Below are 25,732 nucleotides of genomic sequence, written 5' to 3' on the forward strand. Positions count from 1 at the left end.
TTTCCAGGCTTCCTATTCTCCACCCAATGTGGGATTGTTCTTCCAAAAGAGGCTTACTTCCAAGTTCCCACCTGCCTCCCTTTGTACACTCTGCTGCCCCTGCATGATGACACACAGGAAGTCATTATCACTGTAGTCAGACCCAATTCGGAAGCCTAATGCCACCGTAAGTTCTCTCTCTGATCCTCAATTTCTTCCACCCATAAAATGGAGATAATGAAAAGCTATCCCATAGGATTGTGTGAGAATTAACTGAGATAATACACAGTAAAGTGTCTGGCATGTGGCTGGTTAATAAATAGTAACTATACTTTATTACTGTCTCTTAAAATATTATCCATTCTTCAAATTCCATCTCAATGCCATTTCGTTCAAAATTCCTTTCTTGACCTTCCCGCTTCCAAACCCAATCTCCTCCCTTCCTCTGTTAGATGCTGGACTTCTCATTACATTACTTATCATTGTAGCTATTTTCATACCTGTCACACATTTCGCTCATATTCTTCCCCAACTGTAATCTCCAAGGAAGTAGCAATTAGGCTTAGAGCAAGCCGGTGATAAGCAAATCTATTGCATGATGACTCCCATGTCAAGAAATGAACTGTACTGATATTTCGCTGACGGGGAGAGCTAGTGTGGTGAGGGCAACCAGCCAAGAGGTTCTCTGAGTCTCAAATGAAAATGAACCTCAGGTCTCTATGAACATAACTACTGACAACCTCAGGTGTCTATGAACATAACTACTGACAACCTCAGGTCTCTATGAACATAACTACTGGCTTTTAAAAAATTATTATTTTTTCCAAATGTGAAAATACTCATAATCATTGTAGAAAAAAATCAGCAAAATAAAAAACATCTATAATCACACCATCCAGAGCTACTGCTACTAAATTTTTTATTCTTCAATATTACTCCTTTTTTTCTGATGCATCTCTCTAAGTATATACACAGGAAATTTGGATTCTATAGATGTATATGCCAGAATTTTCATATAACATATATTGAGCATTTTCTATGACATTAACTATTATTCAAAAATGTCGTTAATTTCCGCACAAAAATCCATTATGTGAATGTGTCTTAATTTATTTAATCTTTTCTTTTTTTCTATTGTTGGATATTTGGGCTTCCTCTTTTTCAGCTTTTTCTTTTTTTTTAAACTGTTATCAATCATGCTGATAGAAATACCAAGACAGAGTTCTAGATTTGGGATTACAGGGCCAGTGGAATAAAAGAAAAGAAAGCTCTTGGTTCTGAATTCTTGTTCAGGAATTTTTTTTTTAATTTTGAAATACAATTGACCTTTATTGAGTTATGATTGCCGTACAAAAAGCTGTACTTATTTAATGTGTACAACTTGGTGAGTTTGGCGATAAGTATACACCTTTAAAACCATCACCTCAGGAAATTTTAATCAATTTGTAGTTTCACCAGCTACTCTAGCTCTTTTATTCATTTGTCTGTTTTTCAGAGTTTGAAGAGATAACCAATTTCAGGAGTGAAAAAGTGGTTGGATCTGTGTCTTTGGAAAGACCCCTGAGGCTTGTGTAATTCAAGCTTAGCTCAACTCACATTCCAGTGACCATGCAGGGATAAAGATCACTGTACGTTTTAACATTTCTTGCAGTGTTGTAACTTTCTCCTTGTTTGGTCTTTTAACTCAGTCTGTTTCCTTGTGCATACTTTGCTGCAGGGACAAGATGGGGGAAGAGAGATAGAAATCATCATTCTATTCCTCAGTGGCCTCAGAAAGTTAGGTCTCCTGCCGTATAGCCACACAGCACTTTTGCTTCTCCCTTGCAGCACTTTTTATGATTATAAATCATCAATTATTTGTGTATTTGTTTAATGTTTATCTTCTTCACCAGAATGTAAGTTTCATGAGACAGGGGCCCTGATGGTCTCATTTACTGCTTCATCCCCAAAGTGCAGCATAATCCCTACCTATATTCGGCACTCAGTAAACACCTACAGAATGAATTACCATTGGAATGAGGACTCAGGATGGAAGAATATGTGTCTTCCGTAATGGGGCTCTCAGAGGCGGGGACAAGGAGGTGTCTTGGGTGCTTGCCCTGAAACCCTGAGGTGATGCTGGAAGAGCGAGCCCTGGGGAATCTGCCCTGGTGCTCCAGTCTCCCCTCCTCACAGGCTTGGGACTTTCAGTCAACAGTGCCTCATTGTGAAATTTGGTGAGTGGCTCCGAGGGGAAGAAGAATTGCGTTCTCTCATGTCCTCTTCCCTGAGCCTCTCTATCCTCCATCCCTTTTCCCTCTCATGCCTTTCTTTCTCCTGGTGTATCTCCTCGCCTTTCTTTCTAGGCTGGTATCTCCAGCTCACATGGACCTCTTTCCTTCCCCACTCCACCCACTCCAGCAGGTGGCCTAACACTTCACACCAGCTACAGAACACTGCCTGCCACAGTGGGAGCTCTGCCTAGAAGGGGTAATGCTGATGGATTATGTCAGGACACGTGAGCTCTCCGGATGACGGGACTACACTCAGCAAGAGGACATAATCATGGCCTCAGACCCATTTCCCAGGGCTTAGTCAACTGACAACTAACTTTCCTATTTTTGTTGGTGATATCATCTGTCTCCTACCACCTGGGTTTGATTGCTTCCCTCCATCTGTCCAATCTTCTGTAGAAGGTATGGACAGATGGACGTTGATGTCCAGGAGGGTCCTCTAGAAATGGGAGGAAAGCTGAGGGTCTCATTCAAAGGGTTCTTTTTGGAGAGATGGAAGATACAAAGTGTATTCCAGAAGGACTTTGAAATCAGGGAGGTGGAAGGAAGGGAGAAAAAGGTTGAAGTGGGTCCTTTTGATGAGGAGATGGGTCACCTCCAGCCTCTCTGTGAGGTCCCTGGTGAAATAGAACAAAGGCTCTTTTCTTGCTGTCCTGGGCTGGGACAGCTGCAACAGGACTTCATATACCTGGACCTTCCAACAGATCTGGCTTGCTCATTGTGGTGTATGGAGAAGCTGGGACTTGTGGTGGCCCCTGGTGCAGTGCTGTGGTGTCTGTTACATGAAAACAGGCAGGGGAGGAGTCCCTTCTGCTTAGCCTACTCAGGTTGTTTGCTTGGTCCACGATGTTTGTTGTTGAAGTCTTGTGCTACTCAAATTTCAGTATTTTTTTAAATAAATTTATTTATTTATTTGTTTGTTTTTGGCTGTGTTGGGTCTTTGTTGCTGCTTACGAGCTTTCTCTAGTTGCGGCGAGCGGGGGCTACTCTGTTGTGGTGCGTGGGTTTCTCATTGCGGTGGCTTCTCTTGTTGCGGATCATGGGCTCTAGGCACGCGGGCTTCAGTAGCTGTGGCTCGTGGGCTCTCGAGCGCAGGCTCAGTAGTTGTGGCACAGGGGCTTAGTTGCTCCGCGGCATGTGGGATCTTCCAGGGCCAGGGCTCAAACCCATGTCTCCTGCATTGGCAGGTGGATTCTTAACCACTGCGCCACCAGGGAAGGCCCGAATTTTGGTATTTTTACTATGCAGATGACTCTGGTGGTGAAGGTTAAGCTCTTATACCCAGGGTTCTTTCTTATAGATAAGTGATTTCTAGTGTCTTCCACTGAGAATCATTGCCATAGTGAGCCATTGTAACTTATAAAGTGTTTCCTACTGTTTATGTCTATTGGGGTGAAAAAGGTTGAGTCACTATGTAAAATACAGAAGGTGGTTTGCAGCTTGCTTCTCCCTGTAGAACCTGGACTGTCAATCTCCCCAGAGTTCCTTTCTCTAAAGTATGGAAAGTGTCCTATCCCAGAGGAAGTTCTATGGAAAACTTATAAGGAGATGGACCACAAGTTTCCATCTTATAGACTTTGATGTCTCCGGACTGTTTGTCAAGGCCTAGCAGATCCAGGTAGCACTGGAGAAGCTGGCTGGGATGGGGATGTTGTGAAAAGGAAGTACACTGGTGGTGGGAAGAGGATAACTCTCTTCCTGATGTCTGCATGAGGAGAGCATGTGACCAAAAAATTTATCCCACTGAAGCAATGGGACCAATTCACCAAGTGGTTAAAAGCCTTCATAACGAAGAGGTACTTTTGGTTTAGATGACTCACAAGGCTTGTCCTGTGGTTATAAAACTCTTCTAAGAGGTGCTTTCATTCAAAGGCTACTTGTATAATACCCTCCACCTGAAATGCTACCATTCTATTCTGTTGGTGTCATCTGAAATGAAATGGGTGTAGGCACAGAGAGTTCTGGGGCCCTTGTCCTTCAGGGGCAATGACAACAGAGTCCTGGCTGAAGGTGTCTACCTTAACCATGAACTGCTGTGTGTGAGTGGAATGCACCAGGATGGATGCAATGGTATGATCATTAAATTTGTTGTGTGCTTTATAGTGTACAGAGTTTATAAAGACTTCTATATTCTATTTTAGTTTTAAAATAGTCCTTAAGGTCAACAGGGCTGGCCTTATTATCAACAATTTGCAGATAGGTAAAGAAAGTCTCAAAAGGGACTTGTCCAGAACCATCTGGTCAGTGTGTTGCTGAACAAAAAGTTAAACCCAGGAGTTCTGGTTTCAAGTTCAAGCGTCTTGGGTTTTGCTACAGGACTCCCCTGAAATGAGCTGCCCTTTTTAACAGAGTGAAGTCAAGTGCCAATAGAAGCTGGAGGGCATGGAGAACTGCTGGCCATTAAATCATTAGGAGATCCCACTTTATTACCACATTTACAACTTCTTGAGTAAGACTAAACCTCTTAGGAACACAGAACATCTTTTGAGAATATTTCTCAAGCTCTGTTTCATAACCTGTGCCCCATGGGGGCATTATAGGTTGATCCTTACTTGGCGAGTGCTCCAGACGGAGCAGGGAAGAGCAATGTTGGCCAGGTAGGTGATCGTGACAGGTCACACACTGCTGGCCTTAAGCTCCCAGTGATACCGAGGAGTGCCCTGTGGGGCTCCTGGGTACAAAGCCTTTCTGTGTCCCCCATTTCTTTGATTATAGGATATAGTCTTCGTTCAGCCTCCTTGACCTTCCCCGAGTTCCAATGGGCAGATTCAAGCAGTTACTAATTAGGGAAGGGAGGGGATGAGAGACCAGGGAGAAACAAACCGTCAAGAGAAACAGTAGTGCAGCCTTGGGGCAAGGTCCTGGTTCCCCATCAAGGATACACACAACAATATCTTTGAGCTGTTTTGCAGATACTGAAACCCCCTCCAGGTGGGAGAAATTAATGATTAATGATGGTATGCTGCCCACAGGCAGGTAGACCTCAGACCAGTTGGAACCTGAAGGTTGATGATGCTGACTCCTACTTACCTCACCACCAACCCATCAGGAGAATGTCCACAAGCTGATCACGGCCTCTTTGAACCATTACTGTAAAACTTCTCACTATCCTCTCCAAGAGGGACACATAGTTTTCAAGGGCAGGAGCACACTGTGTCCCCCTTTGCCTGGCAAAGCAATAAAGCTGTCCTTTTCAACTTTACCCCAAACTCTGTCTCTAAGATTTGATTCGGCACCAGTGTACAGAGAAGCTGAGCTTTCAGCGTCATCAGGGGTCTGGGACCTGTCACATGATGAACCTCCTTGGGTCCATCCAAACCCCTGCTATTCACAGGCCTCCCCGAGGATACAAAGTTACCCCAAAGGAACCAGAAACCGTCTCCAGTTCCTTTCCCCACTTCTCTGGACTCTACTGCTAGCTTCCTGTTCATCACCTCTGTCCCAGAGTTCAGTTTTGCAAGCCGGGGGTCCTTTTGCAATTGTTTGAAAAGCATGTGGGTGAGAGATACCAGCTCCCTTTCCTTCACTATCAGATGATTTCAGACAAAATGAGCAGTACAGGCCCAGTTCCTGATCCTTTGTCTTCCCAAAGAAAACAAACACCTTGGAATGTATGTCCCACTAACCAAAAAAACAGAAAGATGGGAACTCCTCCATCTAGGAAAGCTCACAGAGTGGCCTTAGCTCCAGCCCAGACAGAGAGTTAATTCCCTTCATAATATCTGGGCCTGGGGCAGGAGCTCCATGCAGCAGACCCAGGGGTAGGACAGGCGCCATCTCAGATGCTGAGGTACATTTATTTATCAAGGAGCTGAGCCCAGCCCTGGGTTGTCTGGGATCAGGATCTCTTTATGGGGACACTGAAGACCGGTGACTTCCACCAGGCTGATGTTTTACTGAGCACAAAGGTGGGCTTCAGGCCACCGCATCAGTAGAGTAGCCCAGATGGGGAACCAGGAGCTGGAGAGAGGGCAGCTCCCACTCCAGCCATCAGGGAGGAGGTAAGCACCTGCCCTTGTGGGACCAGCCCCGTACTGAGCCTGTAGATGAACGGGCCAGGGCATGTGATCAGAGGCTGGATCCGGGCACAGGCAAGGATGTGCTCAAGGGTCCTTGCCAGGGTTTTGATTCAGAAACCAAGACTGGATAAAAAGCAGATCAGCCTGGATACCTCTTCTATGAGCATTTTGTGCTCCTGCGTTCAGTTCTAGGTCCAGTACTAAGCAGAGCCACAAGATAAGATTGTCAGCTGAGCTGGGTCCAGATATACCTTCCGCTTAAGGAGTCTCAGGTCACACAGTCCTTGCCCTTTGCTCTCTGATCCATCTTCCCAGTCAGTGCTTAGCCTTTTTCCTAGGCTGAGCCCTACCCCTTCAAAGAAGACCTTTCTAGCAGTATAGCTCACCCATAAGCTACAAGAGGGCAGACCTCGGAAAAAAGGATACAGCTAAGCTGGAACTCTGCAGGCTTTTCCCCTCCTCATCAGTGGCCAGAAAGCCTGTCCCTTAAGTATCTGAAGCAAGGGGTCCTCCTGCCACTATCCTTCTCCCCCAGCTGTGGGGGTGGAATGAGGTAGGAGAGGGGGCAGCTCCAGGTGAGACAGTAAAAGAGCCTCAGACACTGTTGGCTGAGCCTGGGAGGGAGGCAACACTTTTCAGTCTCCTGTGCCTGCCCTTGGTCCCCACCCCGATCCATGGCGGCCCTTTCAGGAGCTTTTAGTGGACATGAAGTCAGACCTGCTGTGGAGTCGGCCAGCCTCCCTCTTCTCTCAGCCCCACCCATTGCTCTTTCATCACCTCTTTTGTCTGACTCAGGACCATCCCTCCCAGGCCCCATCTGCAAGCAGCCCTCCTCTCCCCACAACATTCACCTCTCTCACCCCTCCTTCCTTCCAGCCCCAGTCTCCACACCCTCCTATTCCCCTGAACAGGCACCTGCTTTCCTCCTACAAAAGGCAGGAGACAGAGGCTGTGTGAGACCAGCTGCTCTCACACTCCCTTTCCTTTGCCCTCTGCTGGCTAGGCTGGGCTGTGCCTTTGTTCTGTCTTCCTCCCAGGTGAGAGTGGGTACCTGAGGTGCCAGGTCTCCTGCCTCATTCCCCATGAATGCTGTGCAATGTCCCGCAGGGCAGGAGCTGCAAAAGCTGGGGAGCGGAGCCTGGGACAACCCCGCCTACATTGGCGCCCCCTCCCCGCGTGGGACACCAAGGATCTGTACCATCTCCAGTGAGGTGCCTCCTCCATCCCAACCCAAGAAGCCTGAAGATGGACCCCAGGAGAAGGCACACAAGACCCTGGTGTCCAGTTGCTGCCTTCAGATCTGTCGTGGCATCAGAGGTACCTGGTGGGGGAGGGTTCTCCTGAGATACTGGAGTCAGGAGAAGGGGTCCACAGAAGCTGTTGGAAGGGAATACAGTCTGAAGAAGAGGTGGAATCTCAGTGTGTCTTTGAGGTTTGTGAATGGTCTGCGTTAGAGCTGAATGCCCCAGAGTACAGAGGCTAGTTTAGTGGTCTCCCAGAGGGAGAGCCTGGCACAGTCATCTCTTGGGGACCCAGAAGGGTATGAGGGAGCTAGTTTGAGGGAAGACACGGATGTGATGATGCCTTAGACTGCCCCACCTGAGGTAAGGTGACAGGTAAAAGGGCTGGGGTGGAAATGAGAATAAAGTCCAGGGACTGATAGGTAGGGTAACTGGAAGGAGCCCTGCTGTTGCGAATCCTGGGCGTCTTTCCAATGTCCCTCCCTTAGGACTTTGGGGAACAACCTTGACTGAGAACACAGCTGAGAACCAGGAACTTTATGTCAAGACCACCCTGCGGGAGCTTTTGGTGTACATGGTGTTCCCGGTGGACATTTGTTTCTGTGAGTAACATCTGTCTCTGTGCACATCTGTGTGTGAGAACATCTATGTGTACAACAACTGGGCACACACCTCTGTGGGCAACATCTGTGGGGACAGCCTCCATCTGTGCGAGCAGGCTGTGCCCTGGGATCTTTATATCAATAATAACATTCTATTTTATACCTTTTCAGCTTAAGATTTTTTAATTAAAAAGAAGTTGTCACTGAGTTCAGGAGAAAAAGGCAGACTATTGGAAAGCTTTTAATACAGGTTACTTCTTCAAGTGTTATAAGAGGAATCCACTTTTTAAGTTCAAGTTCCTGATATCTACTTAACAGCCACTGTTTTCTATTAGCAGGTGGAAGTTTTTACCCTTCTGTAAAGAGTGGAAGACACTCCTTTTTATTTATTTATTTATTCATTTATTTGGTTGCACCAGGTTTTAGTTGTGGCAGGCAGGCTCCTTAGTTGCAGCTCCCAGTCTCCTCAGTTGTGGCATGTGAACTCTTAGCCATGGCATGCTTGTGGGCTCTAGTTCCCTGACCAGGGATCGAACCCGGACCCCCTGCATTGGAAGTGCGGACTCTTATCCACTGTGCCGCCAGGGAAGTCCCAAGACACTCTTTTCTGTTCAGAAAAAATAGTTTGGTGGGTTTCACAGAGTTATTATACTAGGTCTGATCCACATTTCTTTGGAGGCAGGAGGAAAAAGATTCAGCAGGCCTTAGAGCTCAGATCCCTAATAAAAGGATTAAAGATGCAAATGGTGTGGTAGTCAGTGCAGCTAAGGTTCTCCCCTGTGAAAGAGCACCATGTCACAGGCTTTGAGGGAAGCTTATCTGAAGATCTATCTATAGATATAAGCTGGGAAGGTTTGGTCTCTAAGTTGAGAGAAGCAAGTGAATAGATAGATCGGTGAACCATGGAAGAATAGAGTCAAAGAATTAGAGATAATAATAAAGGTGGACCAAACAGATGCTATAAGGCCTACGGATAAACATGCTTTGCTTTTCTATTAATTGCTTCTTTAAATTTTTGCACAAGTGAATTTTGGCTAGTTTCATAGAGTTGTGTGTGTATGCGTGTGTTGATTGAAGCTGCAGCTTGGACCTTACAACTAAGGTGCCTCCATTACTAGGTGGCTTTATACCCCACAGAAGCCTCTGTTCTTTTTAGGATGCATGAATCGTTTGCAAGTAGACTCTGAAGGTCTGATTATATAAGTTTTGGTTTAAAATTTCATCATCTTTGTGAGCTATCCACATGTGTATGAGCCCTCTAGGAAAGCTGAACACTTGTTTTGGTTGTACTCTGTTGGGACTCACTCTGTGGGGATAGACGGGACAATTCTACATGTTTACCACAGGCCATCAGCATGGAGTGAAAGGAGGCAGAGCATATGGGGAACAACAGTCAACCCAGTGTACATTTTTGGGGGCCCATTTGATTCCTTTCAGCAATGACTCTCAGAAATTCGTTTGTTGACATACTGACTTTTTGTCTTAACCATCTGCTAGGAAGGAGTGTTTCTCTCCTTTTTCAGATCCTGTGACAACAGCTGTAACCTGCAGGCAGAGCCTTTCTCTATAAATGACTCAAATATCTCCATTTCCAGGTTAGCCTTTGGAGCAAGATTGGGAGGTTTCTAGCTCCCCAGAGTTAGACTGAACCATTCTGGCTTCAGGGTGGGAAGCTTAAGTTCTATCCACTTGTGTTCTCTACTTTTTGAGATCTCAATGCACCGACAAATACTAGATGGTCTGTAACTTGCCAAAGTCTGAGTCGTGGACTCAGTCCAATAATTACAGAATCCTGAAGTGGCCAGGAGCTTTAGAGGTCATCTAGTTCAAGGATGCAGAAATCCTTTCTCCAAGATCCCTCCTGTGGTTCTCTGTCAGGTGACCAAGCAGCCCCATCGTGGGGAACATCCACGGGAGTTTCACTCTTTCATGGGGCAGCTCTTCTACTGTTGGGAAGCCCTATTTCCTTTCATCCACAGAGCTCCCCTTTCTATGCCAGACATTGGACTGAGATATACAGAGATGACTGATCCTTGAGCCTTTCAGGGGCTCATCTTCTCCTTCTGAGAACTTCCTTCTATTGAGCCGTCTACTTCCCTGTTACTCTCCGAAGTGACACCCCTTCCACTGTGACTGAATGTGGCTATCGTGTTTCTCCTTGGTAATATGTTCTCTGGATTAGTTACCTTCTAGTTTCTCACTAAACCAGTCATTATAATATGGTTTCCAGAAGTGATATTATGCAGAGATTGAAGGCATGGGCTCTGAATTTACACAGACTTGGGTTCAAACACCAGGTTCTACCATTTACCAGGTGAGGGACTTTGAGTAAGTTGCTTAACTTCTCTGAGTGTCAGTTTTCTCATCTGTACCTACCCAATCCAATAAGATTATTACATAAGGTACATGAGGCAATATCCATGAAGTCATTACCTCTGTGCCTAGCATATAGTAAAAAATATTCCATAATGCTCACCATCCTGATTGCCTGTCTCTAGGCCTGATCTATATGATGCCCAGTAATGGACAAAATACTCCATAGTCAGTCTGACCAGTTCAGAGTTCTGTGATGCTGTTACTTCAGTTGTATCCAGATTTGTGGAATATATGAGGACATGCAGAGGAAATAATTTCTAAACTAAAATCTGAAAAATGAGGAGAATTTAGCTCCCTGAAAGAGAGGTAAAGACAAGGGAAGTTTCTGGGGAGAAAGAACAGCATGTGCCAAGTCCCAGAAGTGACAGAGGGCGTGGTCTAGTGAGAGTGCATCAGTGTGGCTGGAGCAGGGAGTTTGAAGAGCAAAGTAGTAAAAGATGACAAAGCTGGCCGTTTAAGCAGGGGCGGGTCATGAAGGGTCTTATAAGGTATGATATGGAATTGGGATGCTATCCTGAGGACCCTGTGGGGAGCCACTGAAGAGTTATAAGCACAAACGCCAGCCCCCTCAAGAACATTCTTATGAAAGAGAATTTGGAGGCCTTCACATTCTGATGGTTCCTACAACACATAACAAAATACCACTAAAACTAGTTTCCTAGGCCCCATGCTCTCCCAGCCCCTTCCTTCCTTCAGGCTAATCTTCAGGCAACACTGAGCCTTGGACAAGGTCTCAGTAGGGCTTCTTTGGTGCTCTCCAGGGTCCTGACCTCACCTGTCTGGCATCTCCGCTTCCTCAGCCTCCCTGAGCTCTGGCCACCTGCAACTAGACTATGTATTCTCAGTGGGGATGATATAGCCCCCAGAGGGGTGGAAGTAGTTTCTTTCAGGGCAAAAAAAATCCCACTTAGATATTTCTATAGCTTTTTGGCTCTCCAAAGGGCTATAGTACATAAGCAAATGTAGAGAATATATGTGGTATTAAAATTTAATTAGGGTGGAGGGTGATTAGGAAGACAATGTCTAAAGAGGCTCCTGGGTTAGGGTACAATACAAAAAATGTTAAGAAACACTAAAATAGACCCACCTAATTTTGCTAGTCAGTGTGCTGACTAAGATGTCCTACCTCAGGACGGGGATGCAAGTCCTGGCCATAGAATCTGGTATAAAGCAGGGTGGCTGTTGTGTTGTTCTATCAGGATGCTGTCTTCTAAGAGCTGCCATGACATGTGATATGCTGCCATGATATGCATATGCACTGTACCAGTTTGCTTTTCCCTGTCAATTCCTGAAACTAGGTTCAGATGCTCCAGGACCCATATTGGCATTAAGATAAATACTATGGCATAATGGAAAGATAGAACATCGGAGTCAGACTAACGGGATTCAGATACCAGCTCTTCTGCTTATTGGTTTTGTGATGTTAGGCACTTCCTTGTTGGTAGAACAGGGATAATAATACTTATCTTATGGACATAACATATATAAAGAATCTAACACAATTACTGATAGTATTTATCTTTGTGTTATCGAGGGGAATTTCAAAATACTTAATCTTTTAGTCTGTTTGTAAAAAATACCTTTCAAGAAAGAAGCAAATCTGAAAAGACTATATAATGTATGGTTCTAACTACATGATATTCTGGAAAAGGCAAAACTATGGAGATAGTGAAAGGACTGGTGGCTGCCGGGGTCTTGGGGGAAGCTGAAATGAGTAGGTAAAGCATAGAGGATTTGGGGGCAGTGAAACTACTCTGTATGACATTATTATGGTAGATACATGTCATCATTATACATTTGTCTAAATGCATAGAATGTACAACACCAAGAGTGAACCCTTATGTAAAGTATGGACTTAGGGTAATGGTGATGTGTCAACATAGGTTCATCAGTTGTAACACGTACCACTCTGGCTGTGTGTATGTGGAGGTAAGGGGTGTATGGGAAATCTCTGCACCTTCCACTCAATTTTGCTTTGAACCTAAAACTGCTCTAAAAATTAAAGTCCTTTTAAAAAAGTCTATTTTAAAATTTATTTATTTATTTATGGCTACGTTGGGTCTTAGTCGTGGCACGCAGGCTCTCTAGTTGCGGTGCTTGGACTCAGTTGCCCCGTGGCGTGTAGGATCTTAGTTCCCCGACCAGGGATTGAACCCACATCTCCTGCATCGGAAGGTGGATTCTTAACCACTGGACCACCAGGGGAGTCCCTAGAATGTCTATTTTAAAATACATTTCAAATTTGTAGTTGGCTCCACATTTAGGGATATCATTTGAGCAGCATCCACTTCTGACATTAAAACTTTAAGGCATTTTCTCCAGAAGACCCCAGTTTATCACTACCACCACCACCACCATCATCATCGTCATTATCAACAGCATAAACAACAAAGCTTTATTGAATAATTTTTCAATGTGCCTGGCACAATGCCAGGTACATTATCTCATTGACTACTCCCAATAACTCTAAGAAATTGGTTCTGTTATCACTCCCATTTTACAAATCGGGAAAAGTTTAGATATGGCAAATAGCTTGCCTAAGGCCACACAGCAAATAAGTGGCAGAAGTAGGAATCCAACTGGGGACTAGCAGCCTTACTCACATTCTAAGCAGTCTCTTTGCATGCAAATTTGTTACACATTAATTTATTAACACCCATCAACATCTTATCAAGGATAACTCCCTGCCCTACCCTAAAAGAAGCAGACTCTTGAGAGAATTCTACCAGCTGATTACTTTTCTTTCTTTTTATTGCCATATTTAAAAGGTGATGTAAAAACTTAAGGAACATTTTGAAATACAATTCACCACCACAGTACCAAAGGTTATTTTCTAATTACCAAACTTTATCCATATAGTTATATATTTTGCCTAGTTGTATCATATTGTACACTTCCACTTACAATTATATCATAGTTCCTCATGCTTGTAAGTTGTTTTTATATTTTCATTTTAATGACTACAGTCACACCACAATTAGCGAAAGCATTTCTCTTGTTATTTCAGTATTTGCCTAGAGTAGGTAAATGTATCTATGCTTGCTGCATTTTTTCACCACTTTTGTTGAATTATCTCGGAATTTCCAGGGAGAGAAAATTACTACAAAGACAGGAATGTATTCTTGGTACTTGCTATGTGTTGTCATTTTGCCTCTGTAAGCAATCATATAAATTTATTATGTTGCTAGCACTGTAAGAGCATACCAATTTTTGTCACTTCATTAACATTGGATATTCTTATTTATATTTTTTATTACTGAATAGGCATAACATAGTACAATTTACCTTAATTTATTGGTAATTACCTTAACTTATTTTCTCATGTTTTAATATACTATGTGTATTTACTTTTGTGTAAATTGCATAAGAAGTATATTTGAAGACAGGCAAAGAAGAAGATTGGGGGTGAAGTTTGGCACATTAGACCTTAGGTGAGGGACCACCCATCAAAGGGCTTATTTCCAGGATGTGGGTTCCTGGGGCTGGAAAGAACAGTCAACTAAGTCAGGCATCACCTGCACAGCAGTTTGGCCTGGGATGGGCCCCAGTAAACTATAGTGGTCAGCCATACTGAGCACATTTCTTCTCCCTTACGCTTTATTCTAGGAACCGGGTGGGTCTAGACACCAGGGCTATTTGGAGTCTCATCTGGCTAAAATAGATCTATCTTTTTAATGCAGGCGTTGTGGGTGAACCATCGATCTTTTCATAATAACCATATCAGTCGTGCAGCCCTTTAAACCTTACAAAGAGCTTTCACACCTATTATCTCATTTGATCCTGACAGCAATCCTGTAAGGGATAGATATTATTACTTCCGTTTCACAGATTAGGAAGCTGTTATTATTGTCATTATGAATAGTCCAGGAGTGATCAGTAATTCAGAAGGGTCCCTGATGGATGGAGTCAGTCCTATTCCTGGGCAGAGAAAGTGCTGGAGAATGATCTTCCTGCCTCCACCCCTTCCCTCCCACTGTCATGCTGTTTCTGAAAGGGCTTCCAGCCTTTTGTCTTCTTGGCAGGATGGCTGTAGCCTTTTGTTGATGGAGGAAACATTGAAGGTCTTTGTGTGGAAACAATGGCTGTTTGTTTTAGGAGACAGTATTGTTATCTCAAAGGTGCACCTGGGACTGCCCCCACTCCCCCCCATAGGAGCGGCTCTGAGCCAAGACAAGGCTGGGTCTGGTCACCATGGAGCTGGGGAGGAGGGCAGAGACCCTTGGCCTTTGGTCACTTGTATCTACACACCAACTAACATCAACTGGATGTTCTTTATCCACTACTGGTTGTAAGGAAATGCCTGCCTCTGTTCACTGCTTTCTTGTAGAGAATTTTAAGGTTCTGTCCATAGATTGGTGGAATCTTGCATTAACAGGAGAGGCTGAAGTAAGCTTGGAGATCAGGAAGAATATGTCTTTTTTAAAATTGAGATACAATTGACATGTAACACTGTATTAGTTTTAGGTGTACAACATGATGATCTGATATATTTACATATTGTGAAAGGATTACCACAATAAGTTTAGTTAACATTCATCACCACACATAGTTACAGTTTTTTTTCTTGTAATGAGATCTTTTAAGATCTACTCTCTTAGCAACTTTTCAAATATAGAATACAGTATTATTAACTATAGTCACCAGTCCTGTACCCCAGGATTTATTGATCTTATAACTGGAAATTTTTATGTTTCGACCACCTTCACCCATTTTGCCCATCTCCTGCATCTGATAACCACCAATCTGTTCTCTGTATCTATGAGTTGGGGGGGGGGGTTGTTTTTGTTTTGTTTGGGTTTTTTTTGTGTGTGTGTGTTTGTTTGGTTTTCTTTGTTTTTTAAGATTCCACAAATAAGTGAGATCATACAATCTCTCTCTCTCTCTTTCTACACACACACACACACACACACACACACACACACACACACACACATCACCTTCTCCTTATCCACTCATCCATCAGTGGACACTCAGGTGGTTTCCATGTCTTGGCTATTGTAAATAATACTGCAATAAACTTAGGGGTGCAGATATCTTTTTGTGTGTGTGTGATAACAGATCAATTTTAATTCTAGCACCTGAAGCTATTCAAGGGTATGCTTTAAAAACTTCATGGAACTGTTGTACACATTCAATAAAGTGACAACTGTGCAATACCACTTAGTATCTTAAAATCAGGAACATACTTTTGAATTGTTTAAACACAATCCACAGGATTAAAAACAAAATCAGAAGTTATCCACAGTTATACTAATTGTCAATTAAACGTTTTACCACTTACTATTTGATATAACAGTCAATATCTAGTAGGGGATATTGGAAGTGATTTCAGATTCTCATCATGTTGTACTCTATTGGGAAGGTTTCTTGAGTAGCTATGTGACTGGCCAAAGGTGGGTACAGCCAGGACCAGAACAGCATGTAAAGCTTTACCACAGTTTCTGTAGTTTTGACTTTTTTTCCTTTGTCAGCTAAAAGTGCACAGTGAGAATTAAATACTTATCTTTACATATACACAAGGTATGCTGTGAAAGCATATTTGCTTACAAACATATGAAAATACTTGTTAACTGGTTTGATGAGAAAATAATGTATAAAAGTATATAGCAAAACATTAATCATCTCTGACCCTGGAAAGATCAATTCCATATTTTATATTACAAACAAAAACAGTTTTAGTTTTTTTGAATCCCTTATAGAAATACTTGAAAAGGAAGACAGACAGGAATTATTTATTTTTACTCTCAACGTGCCTGTGAAAAGGGTTAAATTAAAAAACCAAGAACACTAAAATGACTAAGTCCAGAATAAGTCCAAATATTTGGCCACATAGAATATTATCTTTAGGAATAATAGTAAAGGCTTTACACACAGTTTTTAACCTATAAATACAATAGGCATTTTGGTATTTTGGCCACTGGAAAACAAAGGCTATAGCATCGGTAAAGATCTGAGATGTCTCACTTTTGTGGATTCAATTCAGTGTATTTAAGGTTGACTAAAGTTGACATCAAAATTTTTAGAGATAGGCAAAAATTCACATTTTAAAAAAACTCCCTGTGTTTCTATTTAGAGTAACAGTAGGAAATATGATTCCAGAAGTTAAAAATTATTTCACAACCTATGACTTCAGTTTGGCAAACAGCTTAGGTTCCAAAACTGATTCATCCCTATTAAAAGTAAGTCCTTAAAAAAAGAATGTGTCTGTGTATATAGATATCCATTTTAAAGGAATCAGATAATCCTTGAAGCAGCCTTAGTGTTTCCTTTAAATCTGTCTTGAATGACCATTGGATTAGCTTCATGGAAAGGATTAGCCAGCTTCTTGGTCTAAGGCTACCATGGTGATCATTTATCGAAGGCTAGAAAGGTACCAGCGTGATGTAAACTGTAAGGAGAGAGGGAGAAGATGAGGGCTTTTCCTGGAAATTGGTAGCTAAAATTCAAGGGATTCTTAGAAAATGACACAGTGGCCGCCTTTCTTGTCTTTTTCTTTCGTTGGTTCTGGTGAAGGAGGACATTCCTGCTCTTGAAATTTCCTTATAATTTGGACAAGTTCATGGAAAGCTTGATCTATATTCATCCTGATCTTTGCTGATGCCTCCATGTATGTTACCTTAAGCTACGGTGCTAACTGCTGTCCTTCTTCCTGCATTACCTGTCTCTGATGATCCAGATCTGCTTTATTACCAGTTAAAATCATTGGAAACTCATCACGATCCTTTACTCTGAGAATCTGTCTTTGAAACTTATAAATTTCGTCAAAACTGCCTCTGTGACTGAAAAGACCAACAGGAAACCCTCGCCAGTTCTCACATACTGTTCTTTCATAGCTCCAAACTCCTCTTGTCCCGCTGTATCCAGAATATCTAGCCGGGCTGCCCGGTCACCCATCCCACACTGCTTTGGGCAGGAATGCTCGACGGTTGGATCATAATCCATTACAAAATAGGACTGGATGAACTGGATGGTGAGCGCCGACTTGCCCCCGCCACCCCTGCCGACCACCACTAGCCGGTACGTCTCTTGGCCGGAGCCGTCCCGCCAGCCGGCGGTGGCCATGGGGACGCCGCCCGCCCTCGGCCCGGCTCCGGGGACCTGTGCGGCCGGCGGGCTGTGGGCGGGCGGCCGGGCGGGGGTCCCGGGGGCCGAGAGCTGCTGGAGGGCCGGTCCGGGCGGCAGCGCGGCACCCGGGCTGACCAGGTCCCGACCGAGACGCGGAGAAGCGAGGTGACCGCAGCGGCGACGGGCTGCAGCGGCCAGGGGCCTCACTCCTGTGCACGTCTTCGCAGTGCCTGCCAAACGCAGCCTCCAGCGCCGCTACAAATGGCCCTCTCAGCAGATATCTTTTTGAGAGAGTGATTTCATTTCCTTTGAATAAATACCTAAGAGTAGAATTACTGGATCATATGGTAGTCCTATTTTTAATTTTTTAAGAAACCGTCATAGAAGATGTCTTTCTTGACTGAGCGTTCCTAGAATTCACAAAGAAAGGAACAGAAAGATATTGGACGTTCAGGAAATATCTGTGGGTGAGCCCCTAACCCCCATGTGGCTGTAATGATGGCAGAAGATAATTGGTCACATAGTATCATAACATTAGTGAAGGCACAGTGGTGATGGAGAGAGCATGGGACCTGGAATAAGATGACTTGCTTCAAATGATGGTACAACCAGTTACTAGACACGTGCCTTTGACAAGATGTAGCTCAAGATACTTAAATCTCTGGAGGCCTTGATTTCCTTGTATTTCTTTTCTTTTCTTTTTTGCGCGGCTTGTGGGATCTTAGTTCCCTGACCAGGGATCGAACCCGTGACCCCTGCAGTGGAAGCATGGAGTCTTAACCACTGGACTGCCAGGGAAGTCCCCCTTTTTAAAAAAAATTTTATTGGGGTATAGTTAATTTGCAATGTTGTGTTATCCTTGTATTTCAAATGAGGATAATGTCTGCCTTTGTGAGACTGGTGGAAAACAAATAAGGTACTTAGTACAGTGCCTGGCATATAGTGGGCTTTCAATAAATATCAGTTGTCATTCCACATCATTTCCATAAATTTGGAAAATATTGAAATGTAAAGTTTAACACACCGGAAGCCCAAGGTCTGTTTGAAAACACCAGGATAATGCTTAGCAAGGATAAGAAAGATTAGCCCTCTAGAAAGGGTTGCCAAGGATTAAGAATGGCCATGGGATGATGATTTCATGCCTCAGCACACTCAGTTACCCTTGGCCTATCCAGACCCAGAGAATTACAAAGTCCTTCTAGTACTAGGGTGAGGTGATCTGAGTCAGTTCAACTTAAATGATAGGGATTTAGGCCGTACCAGCAGGCTTTGACCTGTATTTGCTATAGCAGAATTCCCTGGTGTCCCAGAATTTCCGGGGCATGGATCACTATTACAAGACCGGTGGGCCTGGACATATCCTGTTGTCCAATGCTGAGTGACAACTTGTCATTTAGTTTCCCCCATGTGGGACTGTCATTGGTCTCTAGAAGTACAGTGGTACATTTAAGTGCTAGATCTTAGGATCAGGGAAAGGATTTTTAAGAAGAGCTATGCTTCAGTCAAGCACGGAAGTGCAGGCAGCACTAGCTGATGAAATCTGGGGCACCACCAGTGTAAGTGGCCCGAGAAAGGACACGTAGCGCGTATTCATAAGGCATGAGTCTGAGTGCTGACTCTGCCTCTCGCCAGCTGAATGACCCTGAGTTAATCATATAAACTCTGAACTTCATGATTCATAGGAAACCGCTCATGGGTAAGGCGGAACAATCAGGCCATGGCTGACCGGCTATAGCAAGATATTGCATGGAAAAGCTCTTTGAAAACTACGCAATGTGGTACACAGGTAAGGGATTTTAATAATATTGATAATGATCTCTTTACACTATGGAGTGGTGGCAGCAGGACGTCTAGGGTTTTAAGTTCAGGCAGATTCTCAGGTCTGGGTGGAGGTGCTAGTCACAGAAATGAGGCATAGGGCAGTGGTTCTCAAAGGTGAGCAGATTATTTCACAGCATGAAGGAAAAGGACAGTTGAGACAATGAGAGCTTGGGTATTCATACATTCAAACATTTATGAAGTCCTACTATGTGTCAGGCCCTAGGCCAACTGTTAAAAGGGTTTGAAATAGAGAGACTCATCCTCTGCCTTCAAGGAGCAAAAGAGGTGGACATGTAAACCAACAGTGACATGTGGTGTGATGAATGTAATAGTGAAGGAGTGCTCTGGACCATGGCAAGATGTGAGGGGCAGAATGGTCAGAGAGACCTGGGAACTGTTGCAGGTCCCAGAGGCAGGCAACCATTCACATCCGAGGAGGCCCAGAGTCAATGCCAGGGAAGCCTAAAGTCATTGCCGTTTGCTTGCTTGTTTGTTTTAACATCTCTGGCTTTCAGCCTGGAGGAGGCAGGGGTCGAAGGAGGCAGCAAGAGCCAGCTAAGACCTCAGACTATGGAAATGCAAGAGCTTTGCTGAGTCTGGAAGGGCAAGTATGAGAGGAAAATGTAATTTTAACTAATGCATAGTCCTTGTTTTAAAAAGTCCAATAGGGCCACTGTTATTAACCACTATTAATAGTTTGGTGTATATAATTTCAGCCATTTTCTAGGCACATGTAGATATACATAAATTTAGATAAGAGGCCTTGGTTGGTTTATACTAGAAGGCGGTCTGTGTAAACAGAGATGAAATGTCCACCGAAGGTGGGAAGTGTAGGAGGCTTTCCCAAGGTGTTGATGGCTGATGGCAATAATCTCAGTATAGGAGGATCTCTTGATGTACTTTGTAGAAACTAACTCACACTTCAAAATATCTGCCAGGGGGCTTCCCTGATGGCGCAGTGGTTGAGAGTCCGCCTGCCGATGCAGGGGACACAGGTTCGTGTCCCGGTCCGGGAAGATCCCACATGCTGCGGAGCGGCTGGGCCCGTGAGCCGTGGACGCTGAGCCTGCGCGTCCGGAGCCTGTTGCTCCGCAACGGGAGAGGCCACAACAGTGAGAGGCCCGCGTACTGCAAAAAAATATATATATATATATATATATATCTGCCAGGAACTGCCAGCCTGCAGTGAAGGCAGGAATCAGGGGCAGTGCTTCTTGCTGGGTACTTCTGTATCCTGGCCTGACTCTCCCAGCATCTCCTTTCTTCTCTCTCGTCTCTTTCCCCAGCTCTGGTCCACTTTGCTTTCTTCTCACCTACCTCTGCCCACAGTATTTGACTCTTCTTTCCTTTTGACTTTTTTCTCTGGTCCACTGTCCATAGTCCTCCTGTCCCTGACACAGCTTCTTGAGATTTCTGTGAAAGGCTCTTTCTGATGGGAACTCCAGGGGAACATTGTTCACTTTTGGTTCTTGAGCCCCAGGGAAGGTGTGTTTTGTTTTGTTTTTTTAACTGAAGTTGATTTACAATGTTGTGTTAATTTCTGCTGTACAGCAAAGTATTTCAGTTATGCATATATATATATATATACATTCTTTTTTAAAATTCTTTTTCATTATGGTTTATCATAAGATACTGAATATAGTTGTCTGTGCTATACAGTAGGACCTTGTTGTTTATCCATTCCATATATAACAGCTTACATCTGCTAACCCCAATCTCCCACTCCATCCTTACCAAACCCCCTCCGCCTTGGCAACCACCAGTCTGTTCTCTATGTCTGTGAGTCTGTTTCTGTTTCCTAGATAGGTTCATTTGTGTCATATTTTAGATTCCACATATAAGTGATATCATATGGTATTTGTCTTTCTCTTTCTGACTTACTTCACTTAGCGATAATCTCTAGGTCCATCCATATTGCTGCAAATGGCATTATTTCATTCTTTTTTTATGGCTGAGTAATATTCTTTTGTATATGTATACCACATCTTCTTTATCCATTCATCTGTTGGTGAATGTTGAGGTTGCTTCCATGTCTTGGCTATTGTGAATAATGCTGCTGTGAACATAGGGACGCATGTATCTTTTTGGATTAGAGTTTTGTCTAGATATATGCCCAGGAGTGGGACTGCTGTATCATATGACAATTCTATTTTTAGTTTTTTGAGGAACCTCCATACTGTTTTCCATAGTGGTTGTGATCTCGGCGAGGCAGCAATGAGTGGTGCTGTGAAGCGAAATCTTAATTCCCTGCCCAGGAATTGAACCTGGGTAGCCTGGACGAAAACTAGGAATCCTGGCCACCGGACCCCCTGGCTCTTGCCCCCAGTGAAAAATGCATTTCTCACAGAGGCAAACCTGTAAAAACAGGTACAAAGTTTATTATTAGAGACATAGCACAGCAACAAGTGGGAGAGTGCACAGAGAAACACTTTGTTTAGTTAAGATAGAAGCAAGGCAGAGATGCACACCTGGAGAGAAAGGGTGGGGCATCCTCCCTAATAAGGAGGAGTGCAGTAAAGAGGCGGTTAAGTCATTTCTATAGGTCAGTTCTTCTGGGTCTTTGTTTACCTTTGGCCAATTATCTGGTTGCTTTTTCCACACCTGACCTGCCTTAGGAGCCTCCCCAACATGCGTGCGCAACTTTCTTCCAAGATGGATTACAGCCCAGAGGCCTATGGGATGGCCTTAGCATCACGTATTACGGGGTGGTGCCCCCTCCTTTTTGACCCCCAAGGAGCCTTTCTGCGCATGTGCGATGTTTCCCTTGCCCCAAGGATGGGAAATGTATGACCTCTTGATCTTTTAACAGGGTGTAGTCCCACTCTGTCCCTGCCATAAAAATGTCCAACGTCTGGTTATTTACCTTATTTCTGTTGCTGGTTTTTATGAGGTGCAGATCTCGAAATATAGACAGGAGACCAGTCATAAATATGTAGTCCTGGGGCCCATTTGTCTCTTGCTTCAGGAAATGTAAACAGGGAGCTAGTAATGAATGTCTGGCCTGGAGCCCATCTTCTTCTTACCCCAGGAAGTGTGAACAGGAGACCAGTTGTAAATGTCTAGCCTGGAGCCCATCTATCTCCTGCCTCAGTTGTACCAACTTACATAGGAAAAGTTTGATAATGTGTTTCAAGGAGTTCACGCCCTTCAAAGCGATAATGACATGGTCTCTATTTAAATGATTTAAAAATCAATCCATATATTAATTACTTAAATATGTCTTCCCTTTCTATAGAACAATTTGAGAGCCTCCTTTTGTGTACTGAGTGAGCATGCCCTGTGGTAAAGGAGGTGATGCATTTATCTGCCGTGTCTGAAGCTGTCTTCATACATTTCTCCTGGACTGCTTTAATTTTGCAATATCACATGAGCCAATCAATGATGGGCTACCCTTAACAGACCCTGTAACTCCAGAGAGAATCAATTCTTGCCATTGGATGAACGTATGGTTTGGTCATGGTATTGATTATCCTACAGTCTTCACGGAATCATTGATGCATGCAGCTTGGATTGCAAAATTACAGGTGAAGTCCATGGCTTCTCTGTAGTGAAATCACTCATTACCAATTCTACTATACCTTAGTCACCTTTCTGTAATCTTTTATAAGGATAGTGCGTGAAACGGTGGCATCATAATTGGGGTAACCCCGATATATGTGGTTTAGGTATGTCTTGCCTGGTTTCCCAGCTTTCCTGGGTCCACATTTTCAAGGACTCTAGCCATGGCACCCTTTAACATCACGGGCTCTTCTCTTAATGCTTCCTCAGTTTTAGTATTAAATATCGCTTTGGTGTAGGTAGATATAGGCAGAAAAGTCTTTTTTTTTTAAATTTATTTAATTTATTTATTTTTGGCTGGGTGGGGTCTTCGTTGCTGCACGTGGGCTTTCTCTAGTTGTGGCAAGCGGGGGCTACTCTTCGTTGCAGTGCACGTGCTCCTCATTGCAGTGGCTTCTCTTGTTGCAGGGCATGGGCTCTAGGCTCGTGGGCCTCAGTGGTTGTGGCACGTGGGATCAGTAGTTGTGGCTCACGGGCTCTTGAGCGCAGGCTCAGTAGTTGTGGCGCACGGGCTTAGTTGCTCCGCGGCATGTGGGATCTTCCCGGACCAAGGATCGAACCTGTGTCCCCTACATTGGCAGGCGGATTCTTAACCACTGTGCCACCAGGGAAGTCCTAGGCAGCAAAGTCTTTAAACCTCAAGTCTATAGTACTCTCCATGGCCTTGGCTTTTTTCAAGATGATCAGTCTCTGGGAGATCTCAGGCAAAATCTTTCAAGGAAACACAGATAAGAGCAAGCACAATCTTACTCTATAACCTTCTAGGAGGATATGTGTAGAACCACTTCTGACTCATCAGCTAGTAAAAAAACCCATACTGAGGCAGGTCTCTTATGTTATACCCCAGTTGGCATCTTCTCTTGAAACAGTGTGCCCTTCTTAAAGACCAAAGCTATATATGTCATATATCTCTCCTGATATTGCTGAAGTTCATTCTATGTCTTGAGGTTTTTGGACAAGAACTATGCTATTTGGGGGGCAGTATTTTTTCTTTCCAGGATGGCCCTGAAGAAGACCATCCATCTTCCTCAGGGCCTTTGACCTCCTGGTTTAACTGCTGTCTTAATAAACTTTTCAAGTGGTTCTGAAACCATGTAACAGTTTACAATCCATCAGCTAAGGTTATATTAAATCTATAAGAATCAATTGCTTTTGCTCGCTCTTGCATCTGCACTAAGAAATTGAACAGAACAGAGTAATTCCAGCAGCTGATCACAAGTGTATTCTTGCGGCCTGTTCCCTAGTCCCATCTTCAATCACGTAGGTATCTTATTTCAGTATTTCATCCCCTGAGATAATCTGTTACGAAATTGATTCAGCATGGACACATATTTATAGGTCTTTCTTACCCCTGTCATAAGATCTCAGAGCTATCAGAAATTTTAGGGGGATCACTGGTCAGTTCTTGGATTCGTTTTCCACTTCTCAGAATGATCACCTTCAGCCTGATTGGATTCCTTCAAAAGCAACTCATAACCCTTTGGCCGTGAATCTGATTTCCTAAGAAGAAACGGGCCATGTGTAGTCATAGGTTCTCTACAACTTTAATCCTCTCAACGTAAGTCCTAAAAGGCTTGATAATGCTTAGTTACCAAGGCAGCTGTGAGTGATAGAGTTTTCTCAGCTGTATTCTCTTACATACACTGATGTGAAATCCTTCAGTGAACGCTCTGAGGACTTAACCCTTCCCTCATTTCCAGGTCCCAACTTTCTTCTGCCTGCTCTCCATCTTAAGAACCATAAGGTATTTGGAATCCAACTTTGGATGATCCAATAGCATTAATCAGAATGTGTCAGTGGAATGGCAAGCAAAGAAGAGAGTGAAGGGAGGAATTGCCCAAGAAGAACAACAAAATAATTTATTTTTTTAAAAAACGTTTTCATTTTGTATTTATTTGTTTATTTATTTATTTATTTATTATTTATTTTGGCTGCACTGGGTTTTAGTTGTGGGATCTTCGTTGCAGCATGCATGCGGGATCTAGTTCTCTGATCAGGGATCAAACCCGGCTCCCCTGCATCGGGAGCGCGGAGTCTTACCCACTGGACCACCAGGGAAGTCCTGACAACAAAGGAATTTCTTAATAGGGAACATCGTACTAAGAAAAGGAAAAATGTTCTGTGTATCCAGTAAATGGTTTTAACCAAGAGGTCTGAGATTAGACTTGGCTTTTCTTAGGATAGGAATTTTGTGCTAACAGCTTGTTGACTTCAACTCTTTTTCCCTCTATGCTTATCCTAATTTTCTTAGAAAAGTTCCTTTTGCAAAGTATCCTTCTGATATGGATGTATTCATATGAATTGCTTCAGTTGGGATGTTGGCTGCAATAACAGTGGCTTAAATAAGATAGAAGCTTGTTTCTCTGTCATGTAACAATCTGAGGTATAAGAAGCCCTGGACTAATGTGGGGCTCCACAATCATGTGGGGCCCAGGCTCACTCTACCTTATTGCTTTGCCATCCTCAACATATGGCATCTGTCTCATGTTCCAGCTCCTGCTCTTATGTCCATGCTCTAGCCAACAGGAAGTAGGAAAATAGAAAGGGAAAGCATTTTCCTTCCTTTTAAGGACATAAGTCAGAGATGTACATGGGAACATGTCACTTCACTTGTATTCCATTGGCCAAAATTTATTCAAATGTCACTATACCTAGCTGCAAGGGAAGTTAGATAATGTGATGTTTAGTTGGGCAGCCATGTGCCCCTAGATAAAATTATATTATTATGCAAGAAGGAGAGGAAAGCTATTGGGGAATAACTAGCAGTTTGTGCCAGGTAGGGGAAGAGTAAATCGTGC

At 43.6% G+C, this 25,732-nt stretch overlaps 1 protein-coding gene and 1 pseudogene across 1 annotated transcript in view; one reads left to right on the forward strand and one right to left on the reverse strand.

The window, feature by feature from the left end:
• The first annotated feature begins 7,353 nt into the window (after window positions 1-7,353).
• Window positions 7,354-25,732, forward strand: part of PKD2L1 (polycystin 2 like 1, transient receptor potential cation channel) — a 34,127-nt gene continuing 15,748 nt past the window's right edge. The window contains 2 exon segments of the mRNA XM_060033464.1: window positions 7,354-7,588; window positions 8,001-8,114. Of these exon segments, the coding sequence (XP_059889447.1) occupies window positions 7,354-7,588; window positions 8,001-8,114 (349 nt within the window).
• LOC132439330 (ras-related protein R-Ras2 pseudogene) lies at window positions 16,945-17,552 on the reverse strand (annotated as a pseudogene).

This window comes from Delphinus delphis, chromosome 16 (genome assembly GCF_949987515.2).
Source record: "Delphinus delphis chromosome 16, mDelDel1.2, whole genome shotgun sequence".
NCBI classification, from domain to species: domain Eukaryota; kingdom Metazoa; phylum Chordata; class Mammalia; order Artiodactyla; family Delphinidae; genus Delphinus; species Delphinus delphis.